Source organism: Triturus cristatus, chromosome 4_2 (assembly GCF_964204655.1).
Source record: "Triturus cristatus chromosome 4_2, aTriCri1.1, whole genome shotgun sequence".
Taxonomy (NCBI): domain Eukaryota; kingdom Metazoa; phylum Chordata; class Amphibia; order Caudata; family Salamandridae; genus Triturus; species Triturus cristatus.
Window position 1 is genome coordinate 321,643,188 of NC_140586.1, and position 12,200 is coordinate 321,655,387.

General features: G+C 43.6%; 1 protein-coding gene across 7 annotated transcripts in view; it reads right to left on the minus strand.

Moving 5' to 3' along the window:
• ODR4 (odr-4 GPCR localization factor homolog) overlaps positions 1–12,200 on the minus strand; it is a 185,735-nt gene that overhangs the window by 113,979 nt on the left and 59,556 nt on the right. For all 7 annotated transcript variants that reach the window (XM_085601665.1, XM_085601668.1, XM_085601669.1 and 4 more), the window contains one exon: positions 7,146–7,241. In XM_085601665.1, the coding sequence (XP_085457791.1) occupies positions 7,146–7,241 (96 nt within the window). The remainder of the gene's footprint in view (positions 1–7,145; positions 7,242–12,200) is intronic.

The following is a 12,200-nucleotide window of genomic DNA, read 5'->3' on the forward strand; positions in this document are numbered from 1 at the left end:
CTGTCTCCCTTCGCTTTATTGGGGTGTGCTTGACTGGGTTCGGGGTCTGGTATGCTCTGAGATCTGCTGGGGTGGCTGGGTCGCGATGTCCTTACTCTCTTTCACCATGACACACACTGTTACATTCCTCTCTCTCAATGTGAAGGGACTCAACTCTCCTAACAAGCGTCGGCAGGTATGGCGCTATCTACTGCAGCATGATCCTGATATGGTTTTCTTACAGGAGACCCATTTGCTTTCCTCTGACACCCGCCTCATGTCCCACCGCAAATACCCCACCCAATTTCGGGCATGCTCCCCATCCAAGACTAGTGGTGTGGCAATTCTTTTTAAACCCAGTTGGCGCACGGCGACCTCTCAGTGTGTGGCTGATGAAGGAGGGAGGTATCTTAAGGTTGACATGATTTGTTAATGTATACGCCCCCAACCAGAAACAAGATGTGTTCTTGCGCCAGCACCGCGGGGCTCTACTTCGCTCCCTCTCTACCCCTGTTGTCCTTGGAGGTGACTATAACCTGGGTTGGGACCCTGAGCGGGATCGCACTGCACAGGCGCACCATGTTGCTGGGGTGATTTCAGCGCCATTAAGGAATGCCATTACTGACTTCGGTTTGGTCGATGCCTGAAGATACCTACACCCGGACTCTCGAGATTACTCTTTCTTCTCTCACGTTCATCGCTCCTACTCGCGTATTGACTATTTTTTCCTTTCTTACGCTCCAACCTCCCACTGCCTGTGGCGATCACCTCCCTCGGTGGCGTCTGCCGCCCCAAGCCCTCCATGACCCGGTAGATGTGGAGGACATTCGTAAAGAGAATGAATCCTTCTTTGTTGCCAACTCTCTTTCTGATACTCCCAAGGATGTCAGTTGGGATGCCTTCAAAGCTACTGTCCGGGGGGGGTTATCACCTCAATCTCCATTGCCCGGACCAGGGAGGCACGTCTGGTTGAATCTACCCTCTCTCGGGATATTAAAGACTTGGAGCGCGAGGATCATGCCTGTCCCTCCCGTGCTAACAAGCGGCGCCTAGCTACCCCACGCGGTCAACTGCGCTTACAGCGCACTAATAAAGCCGAACGGCTTCTTGTTAATCTTAAACAAAAAATTTACGTGGGTGGTGATAAGGTCGGGGCCTACCTGGCGCGCCGTCTGCGGACCCAGACTGCCCGATCCCACATTTCGAAGCTCAAGTGGCCCGATGGCTCCTGGGCTATCTCGGAGGCGGACAAGGGTCATACATTGATGGCCTTTTATACCAATCTTTATGCCCATGATCCTTGTCCACTGGAGGCGGTCGAGATGTTCCTCGACACTTGTCCTTGGGACCCTATTGACCCCTACTTCACGGGGTTACTCGATGAGCCTATCTCCCACGATGAAATTGCTAAGGCATTGAAACAGCTCCCGACGGGCAAAACCCCGGGCCCGACAGTCTACCAGTCACTTTTTATCGGGTCTTCTACCTGCAATTGCGAGATCTTTTCAACAGCTTTTCTGATCATACGGGCCTCTCTCCTACGATGAACGAAGCGTAAATAGTGCTTGTTCCCAAGCCTGGTAAAGACCCGACCCTAGCGGCTTCTTTCCGCCCCACTGCCCTGTTCAATACCAACGCCAAGATATTCACCAAAATCTTGGCGAACCGTTTGGAGCCCCACCTTCCGGGCCTTCTAGACCCCGATCAAGCAAGGTGCGATGAAATGTCAAAAAACGCATATACATTGACAGTCTTTCTATGTCACTTACATGTTATTTGAAATGCAATGTCTGTAGGAGTAATCACAATGCCACCAAATGCCATCCTACATATATCTGGTTTGTTCTATTGGTCCAAAACTCGCTTAGGCTAAACTGTATCCATGACCTTACATGTAATATAAAATGCAATCTAGTTAAGAACAATTGTAATGCCACCAAACACTATCATACACATATTTGGTTTGCTCTAGAGGTCCAAAATCGCTTCGGCAAAACTGTATTCATGACCTCTGACTTCTTTTGGAAAAACCGCTCTTGGACACAGAAGATGGCAAAATCTAATGATATTGGTTATTTATTGTTCCCAAACATGCAAAACACGCTCTGTTTTTGTGGTTTTAAGCATTGTGAATTCACCTATATGGTATTCAAATGCCTATAGGTTAATTAATTTTTGTTTGATCTTTGTTTAAATGCAACGCGCCTATGATTCTTTAGCGCATTGGAACACTAGACAGAACCAAGCGGTACGAGCGATCGGATTACCCGCCCTATTACCACCAACATCGCACGCGATTTAGCTAGTTCCGAATTTGATAACTGTGGTATCCACTTCATTTATCCATCTACCTTAATATTTAGAAAGTGAAAATGTTAAACAATTGGATACTTAACAAATTGTAACCTACATCGACGCCAGTCCTATTTCTATATCCACAGCAGCTACTATTTAGCTGCTGCACGCCCCTCACTCTGGCTGGTGGCGTGCTTCAGACGGACTTCGCGAAACTAGGAGAATATAACTTATACATCAGGTAAGGGAATTCTCCGAAATGCATCGCTTGACATTTACAAGTGCGTGAAGCAACGATTGCTATATAGTTGATCTGTTTCATTCGGATGACGTGGGGCGCGCCGCGGATGGCGCGCGTAGTAACGTTTGTACTACAAACAAGCAATTAGTATATTTAATCATTCGCTGACTTCCTAATATTCTCTCTTCCGTTGAGTAACATGTCTAAGCCTCTGGGAGGGGAATCCCAACACTAGTTGGAACACGCATAGATCATAGTTGCTGCTATGAGCGTATATTCTTGATATATCGCCAATATGGGACTCTTGTTTAAATTGAATCTGAACATACTGTGACTCAATAGTTTAGAAGGTTTTTAAAGGTTTACAATTCACATTTGTCAAATATTTAATGAATATACATAATGAGCGCGCATAGATCGTAGTTGCTCTTATGAGTATATATTTTTTGAGATATCGCCATCATGGGACTCTTGCTTAAATAGGGTTGCACTTTTTATGAATCGGAACATACTGTGATTCAATATTTTAGAAGGTTTGAAAAAACTTACGAATTACACCAATATTTAATGAGGGCTCATTTATGGTTTATTCTAGCTGAATTGATACCCTGATGACCTTGACCCCAGCAGCGCTAAATAAATTATCCTCAAATCAGGTGAGCTACTACATGGATCACTTAGCTCTAATGGCGTCTAATTTGACTCTACAATCATTATTCTGAATACCCTTATTTGCATTCATATTTACAGTGATTCACAGCGGACACGCTAATCAGAATGATATACGAAGCTAACGAGTAGATTACTAGGCGAAGAAGAATATAGACTTCCTACGATACTGGTAAAAATCATTTTTACATGTCCCATATGGTTCTGAAATTAGACTGACGTTTTAAATTTTGAGTACTAATGGGCACATATGTCAATAGGTACTCTCCTCTGACTGGCACTGAGCAGTAATCACGCCATACAGTCGGACATTCGTCCTTTCGCCTTTAATTGGGTGAGTTTATGGGAAACTTATACCTTCCCCCCTTTTTATTTTTATTTGTAACACAGCAGAGATATTGATCTATATCTATTTTCTGCAGGCTGTTATACATTCCCAATGTCCTGAAGAAGACCCGACATGACCGCATAGAACAACTGGTCGACACAGGGTCGAAACGTTGACGGTTTCATAGTCCTACACGAATTGGAATTCCTTGTACATACAGATTACAGGACTTGTGCCATACAAGGCCCATTACCTATCTATAATTTAGTCAAGGACTCTTCGTGTAAAAAACTTTTTTCGAACTATATTAGATACTGTACATATTCACTTTTTCACAATCACACAAAGTCACTTTATTCACGTTGTCACTGCGTCGTTGTTTTGTAAATATCATTGTATATACAGCCCTTTTCATTTTTTATACATGTCTAAAGGAGTTGATGAATGATTTGAAATTCAGTTGAAATACTAAAAAATAAATTGTGACGTTTTTTGAAATATTAATCATCCTTTAAGATTAATTGCTTTCTAGATCATCGATTGCTGTGTTTATGTTTAATTGATTTTTCTTTGTTGTAAATAATATCTTCCCTACGGAACCATTGTTCATATATATCTAAGAGGCCCAGGTTCCTCGGGTTATAGGGTTACCCCTGTATACTTAACTACCGTCAGGGCGCAGGCAACATACGGCAGATTGCCCACTTAGTGGAAAAATCGCGTATCAGAGATATCCCTGCCTCCCTGGTCTCCCTTGACGCCGAGAAGGCATTTGTTCGCGTGGACTGGTGCTTCCTTCGGGCAGTTCTCCAGAAGATTGGCTTGGGACCTGGATTTATTTCTAAATTGATGGCCCCCTATGCGAAACCTACCACTCGCGTTCATTTAAATGGCTCTACCACTGCTCCTATCTCTATCCACCGAGGTACTCGCCAAGGGTGCCCGCTTTCTCCTCTATTATTCACACTGGTCGTTGAGCCCTTAGCTATTGCTATACCCCGTAATCAGAATATACGGGGTATCCATATGGGGGGTACTGAACTTAATGCTTCATCTTTGCCGATGATCTGCTTTTGTCCCTGTCCTCTCCATCGGCCTCTCTCCCTGCGGTGGCTGAACTCTTGAGGTCCTTTGAGGCCGCTTCAGGCTATCGGATTAATCTTGTGAAATCCCATGCTCTCAATCTTACGCTTTCGGCCTCAGAGGTCCACGGTTTGCGGGACCTGCTCCCGGTGCAGTGGACTGACGAGTCGATTCGCTACTTGGGCTCAGATCTGACTCCTACGCTCGATTCTTGGACCTCATCTAATTGGCCTAGATACCGGACATCTATCCGTGATGAAATGCACCGATGGGAGGGCCTCCCTTGGCATGGTTGGGGCGCCTTAATGCTGTTAAAATGTCCCTTTTCCCTAAAGTCCTTTATCTGTTCCAGTCTCTTCCTACTACCATCTCGCATGCTGACATCCAGGCTCTAAAACGTGATTTCACCAAGTTCATTTGGGGGAAGTCCCGCCCCCGCTTCTCTCATAAAATACTCATGCTTCCCAGATCTCGGGGTGGCCAGGGCCAGGTCCAATTTACTGGAATATTATTGGGCTTGTCATCTTCGGTTTATATCGGAATGGATCGTTCTTGAAAGCGAGAAACACTGGTTCCATATGGACCGTGCGGTGGCCTGTAGACCATTGTGGAATTTAGCCTGGCTCCCGCGAGAGGCACGCCCTCGCAGTGCCTACTTAGCGACTCCAACTAGAATGGTCTTGGAGATATGGGATAAACTGGTGCTTTCTCGGGGCCTTACGACCTTCACTTCCCCCAATACCCCGCTTACGCACAATTCTGCATTCCCCCCTGCTTTGCAGCCCCTGGCTTTTGCGGCTTGGACCATAGAGGGTCGACGGGTTCTGCATGACTTTTTTCAGGGCTCTGCCCTCCGCACCTTTGACCAGTGCAAACATTTTTTCCATCTCACAGACAACGCGTGTCAATTACGTCATTGGCTGTCTTCCCCAGCATACTCGCGGGAGGTGACTCGACAGCTCACCCCTTTTGAGTCCCTGGTTCGTAGATTCGAAGGGTCTAGGGGCCTAAACTCCAAAACCTACTCTGTCTTTCAACACTCTCGACAGCTTCCGCTTCATGGCTACCAGGCGCGTTGGGTCTCTGATCTGGCTGCTGGCATCTTGCCGGAGGAATGGGACCGCTAGTGAAGGGACATCCCTAAGGTATACCATAGCATTCCCCAGCGTGAATCTGCCCATAAACTAATGACGCAATGGTATTATACCTCTACCTGCCTCCATCAGATGTTCCCGAACACTCCTCCGATTTGCTGCCGATGCTGGACTGATAGAGGGGACTTCCTGCACATTTGATGGTCTTGCCCGGGTCTTACCATGTTTTGGAAGGAGGTCCTCAGTCACATCAAAGAGGTGGTGGGTTTCCCGGTTCCTTCTACCCCATCCCTAGCGATTCTGGGCATTCGGCCCAGCACGCTGAAGGCCATGACTTCGGCACACTGGTATCTAATTCTTCATTTATTAGGAGCAGCGTGACAGTCCATTGCCTCCTGTTGGAAGCGACCCCACCCTCCTCCTATTGCTGCGTGGTTTATCCGGTTGTGGGATGTCCTGTCACTGGATCTTCTTACGGCCTGCCTCACTCACACTGACACATGCTTTGACTGCATCTGGCGTCCACTTATACACTATCTCACTAAAACCGAACTCGCCCGCTTGATGACCGTAGACTGTGGGCCCTACAGTTGTTCGTTGACCCGCTGGAGCCCTTCTATCGTGGCATGAGACCGGTCTCCCCGGAGTAATCTGCTTGCTTCGGGCCTTGCGACTACTGGCCCCCTCTCTGGGCCTTAGCCCTTCCCCCTCCTCCCCAGCACATCCTCTTGTGTCCTCTTCTCCCTTCTCTTCCTCTTTGGGGGACGCACCTTTCTCTGCTCTCTTCTTTTTCTTTCTGTTCTCACCTCTCTGAGGTTTCTCTTTCTGTCTCTTTATTGTAGTATGATGGTTTTTGTTTTATTCATAGTAAAGTGTATTGGTATTGTCGCAGTACGAATTGTATCTTCCAAGTGGGCGGGGGGCCTCACCTTGATTAGACCTTGCTAGCCTTGACCAACTGTTTGACTCACTGGCTGTGTTGCTGTGTTATCCCTCTATTGGACAATGGAACTCTAGCTGGGCCTTTGTCTTCTGGCCCCTTCCATAGCTTCCCCCTTGGGCATTGCAAGGGCTTTCTTTTTGATGTTGTCCCTTGTTTTTTGGGAAGTCACTGTGCCTTCATTACATTTGTGTTTTGAATCCTATGGTGCTGGATTTTCCCCTTTGCAGGGCCCCGGAGCTGACTGCTTAATCCGTGACCCACTTTTTGTTGCCCCCCCCAACCTTGCCTTCCATTTTCTGCGACATGTGTAATTTTTTATTTGCTTGTATTCAATAAACAGATTTTCAACAAAAAGAAATTGTAAGCTTGAAAGCATTGCAATGTATGATAGCTGTGACATGATAACTATGATAGCAGTAATAAGAATTATAAAAAAGGAATGCAGCCAAAAAAGCATTACATATTAACAAAGCAGAGAAAAATATAGAACATAGTGTACAATAACAGACTCACCTGTCCGCACAGCAGCTCACTGCCTTCCTCTTTTACTTGTCCATTGAGCAGGAAAACACTTTTCTCGATTTGCAGTGCCCACCTAGTCAACCCGTCCTGAACAGAGAAAGACAAGCTAGAAAGTGTGAGGAATTATTTTAGGAAGGTAAGAGTTGTCAATGTGAAAGCACAGCTCACACTTAAGAAATGGAAAGAAGGATTAGGGATGTAGCTACTACTGAGTACATGGTGTGAGGTAATTTCTGTACACAACTTTCTGTTTTCCATCGGTAGAAATTAATTCTAGCATTCCATCCATCACTTTTTGTGTAATTTAGTATGTCGCCCTAAGTGGGACGGGTATGCCCAGACGTGGGTCCCATGCACACTGTGTCACTGGAACCAAGTTATACCCGGCTGATGAGCCCATAACAAGGGCAAAACCGGTCCTGTGTTGCTTGTGTTCTGGTTGAAGGAGGACCTAGCTTGGCAGTTCGGGCTGGACTTTTCCCACTGGAGCAGGGTCAAGACTGAGTTGAATATATAACTTCCATCTAACTGATAAGATTTAAAGTTGGATTGTGGATAGTTGGTTGAGTGTGCTATAATATGTACCTTAAAAAGAATCCACTTATTTCTTCACACATAATCACAGGGTGTGCACCCTTTACATCGAAACCAGAAAATTGCTAGCACAGAATATTGAGGACAGAATATCGAATCCAAAATATCGACAGGTAATTAAGTGTAGATTTTCTATAACTTACTCCACATATATGAACCTCTGCTATATATGTGTGTGTATATATATATATATATAAAATTCACTGAAAAAACCATAGGTTTCACACAAGTTATAGTTAGCTGTACATTTCACTCGTAAAAAAACCTATGAAATTCCCCCGTTATAGTTACTGTAGGCAACTATAACTCACGCGACCGTAATCCTCTGCTGATGCTAATACTGTATTTAGACACTTATTTGCCCATGTCTTCTTCCATTAAATTTTAGCTATACATATATTACAAATATTTTTTTTTCATAAAGACACATATGTCATCAGCACATGATTACGGTCGCGTGAGTTATAGTTGCCTACAGTAACTATAACGGGGGAATTTCATAGGTTTTTTACGAGTGAAATGTACAGCTAACTATAACTTGTGTGAAACCTATGGTTTTTTCAGTGAATTTGCAAGGTTTTTTAAATGCTAATTCCTAACTATAACGTGTGTGAAACCTATGGTTTTTTCAGTGAATTTGCAAGGTTTTTTAAATGCTAATTCCTAACTATAATGTGTGTTAAACCTATGGATTTTTTAATTTTGCACGGTTTTGCTTATTTATTTTTTTTTTTTGCATTTTTTTCCGTGCGCGTACGGTAAGCTGACGTTACGCGTACGTCACGTACGTATCACGTAAGCGCACCGTCCTTATGACGTACGGTGCGTTTTCGTAATACGTACGCGACATACGCGTACACGCATGCGCGTTGCGCGGAACCAACGTCGCGCTTACGCGGGTGCATGTAATGCGCATGCGCGAGTGCCGTCATACGTACGCGCCCCGTAAGCGCTCCGTAAGCGTTACGTTTGCGCATGCGCACTTTTTTACGAGCGCGTACCGTAAGCTTACGGAGCGCGCACGGTAGGTCATGTGACGCACAAGGAACACTTTTCATTGGTTTAAACTACTTTCAGTTCCAGAAACTTCAAACACCACACCCATTCCCCTCATTACTGCTTGAGATCCCTTAGGAGAAGGAGCTGGATTGACATTGGGATACAATGGCAGAACAGCAGAGCTCTTCTGAGAGTGAGGCCAGCAGCACCACCATGATCCAGAGAAGGTGGAAACAAAAGACTTCTTTTGTATGGGAGTATTTTACTTTTCCAGAGGGGGAGAAAAAGGTGAATGCTCAATTGGTCACTTGCACACTTTGTGGCCGTGTTTTATCTAGAGGAAATCCAAGGAAGAAATATTCCTTTGGAAATCACTCTATGAAAAGACACCTGCAGGATAGACATCCCAGGACCTTTGCTCGACATACTGGAGAAAACTCTTCAGTAAGTCACCAGAGCCCAACCTCAGATGCTCAGCCGAGTACATCATCGGCAGCTCAGCTGAGCCCTTCCTCTGAGGTGGGAGCATCACCTTCTTCTTTTCCTGTGGACATTAACCCTCGATTTGGGAGGGTTGAAATGAGGTGTACAAGATGTGGTGGTCTTATTGTTTATGGGGAGATCAGTCTTCCCCTTATTAACAATAAGATAGACCAGCATGTTTGTAGACCCTTATAATATTCCCATTCTTTCTTTCCTCTATCCCTGTATTAACCCAACGGCTCTTATAAGAGCCAACCTTACCTCACAATTTTTTTTATTTTTTTTTAAGCTTTCCTTTTTGCAAATTTTTTTTTGCCGTGCGCGCACGGTACGTGTAATTCCGCGAATTTCGCGGAATTTCGCAGTTTATACCGTGCGCGTACGCTACGCGCATTCGGCGATTTTTCGAAAAAAAAAAAAATTTCATTTTTGCCCTTGAGGGTCCTTCTAGGACCCCCTGACCAAGGCTAGGGGGTCAGGAACTGTCGAGCCTGCCCCCTTTTCACATTATCCACCTTTTTTATTCACCCCCCTGACAGTGCGAGTGACAAAATGGCGGCCGACACTTCCTTCTTTCTTCCGATTCGAATGTTTACTAAGATCTAACAGCCAATCAGATGTGAGCTCGCGCACGGTAAGTCCACCGTAAGCGCACCGTAAGCTGCCACAGATATATATATTGATTTAAATGCTATTTTCTCAGAATCTACTGAACAGATTTACACCAAACCTACAAAAGGCACTTCCTTGACCTGGGGACTACCTCTCTGCCAAATTTCATTAAATTCTGTTCAGCCGTTCGGGCTGTAGCTCTGTCTAAAGGTCCTATGGAAAAATGCATGGGAAAAACGCATTTTGGGACCCCCCTTTTATCTCAGCCCCCGCTTGACGAATCTCCCCGAGACTTTCAGGGTAGGAGCGGAGCGTAGCGCCCCACCTATTTTGAAAAATTCGCGAGGATTCGACGACCGGCGCCAAAGTTATTCAAAATAGAATGTTGCGGATTTCCTATGGAAACGTGGTCCTAACTATAACTACCTACTGGCGACCGCCAGTAGGTAATATATATATATATATATATATATATATATATATATATATATATATATATATATATTTATATATCTTTAACGGAATGGGGAGTTAGGATTAGTAAATCTATACTTCCCTATATACACATATCTTTTGATATTCTGCCCTTGATATTTTCATCTCACGATATTCTTTGGGGGAGGGGGGGGGTCGATATTTAGTGCTACAACTAGCATATGGGAACGAATACACCTATAGAGCACAACTTTAAAATTTGGTCACAGCTGAGGGTCATGACCCCTAAAAACATACTTCTGTCTACGGGCCTGAAGCTTTCGCTATCTCACTAGACTATTATTTTCTGAAAATGTACACATGGTATATATATGAGAAAAGCAAAATCGGAAGGTGCACCAGTAAGAAGTATAAATATAAAACATTCAAATGTCGACAACACATATTTTTAAGTACCTATCCCTAGTATGTGGCTAGGCGAAGTTGATTTTTTTTCAAAAGACGAAGCCATATTATATCCTTATTATTGGTAAGTCTACGCCTATTACTTGAGGTACTGTTAGTACATCTTATTTTGCTTCTTTTTTGAACGTTTGACCTGTGATATCGGGTTGTCTTGGTCCTAAAAATTTTCATATATAAAAAAAATGTATGCAGATATACTTACCATCAGAATACTGATTGTGAATATTTATTCACACATGCGGGACATCATTACGTTGCATCCCGTATCACGTTGTTTGTCTTACGGAATCCTGTTTTGGTGAGTTTTCTTGCAATATTTTATATTGCTTATTGGTTGACCGTTTCTACTGGTTTTTAACTCTTCCCCCAACCCCCCCCCCCCTTCCCCCCTTCTCGTTTTTTCTTCCTTCTCTTCCCCTCTCTCTTTTTCGCCTCTCTTATAGAAGCTTGTGGTTATTTTTGGGGAATGTCTTCTTGCCTTATAAAAATCAACTTCACCTAGCCACATACTAGGGATAGGTACTTAAAAATATGTGTTGTCGACATTTGAATGTTTTATATTTTTTCATATACGTGTATGCAGTATTGTTTATGTTTTTTATTGTGCAATATATATGTGATATAAATGTTGTTTTGTGTTTTATTCCTTTATGATATAAATGTCGTTTTGTTTTTTCCTTGGTACATTTGTCATTTTTGTGAATTAATTGATGTTGTTTACAATTTTTTCAATTAATGTATTATTTGTCTCTGGCAGCTTTGTAAAAATCGACTATCAGAAAGAATGGACTTTTGTGTCACGTGACGTTCTGTGGTGTTTATGGTATTTATATGTTGTTACGTTGCATGTTTTCAGCCTTGAAGAAGATCCAGTGTGGAACGAAACGCGTTGGCTGTGAGTCTTTTTACAAGAAAATTAAAAGGATATATCAAAGATATTGTTTGGACCTGGACTTCTTACTGGTGCACCTTCCGTTTTTGCTTTTCTTTCATACAACTGGTCTACAGTGGAGTCGATCTACGGCGTGCTACGGAAGATTTGTGCACAGGAACTGAATCTTTAATTCAAAAATTTGGGATTTGAAGTGCTTAACTTATGGTCAGCCGTAGCTTGTTCTTTTTGCCTAAACATGATATATATATATGTCCATAAAGGGGCTGTTGGTCAGCAGGCTTCATCCATTGGTCTGCTGAATTGCCATTTAAATTTTGCTTCTTACTTTCAGACCATACAGCAGATACAATGGGTCAATCCACTTTACGGACTGGTTCCATTCACTTGAGGGACTACACAAAGCCTGTGCACATTGTTCATATTGCTTCAAAATATTTCCTTTCCCTTCAGTGACAAAGTTCTTTTATAGTGTGTTTTTAAAATTGTATTTTTGTATACTATCTTTTAAAAAACATGTATTTATTTTGCCTGCACTTTGGGTGCCAGGTGAGACTTATTTCCTG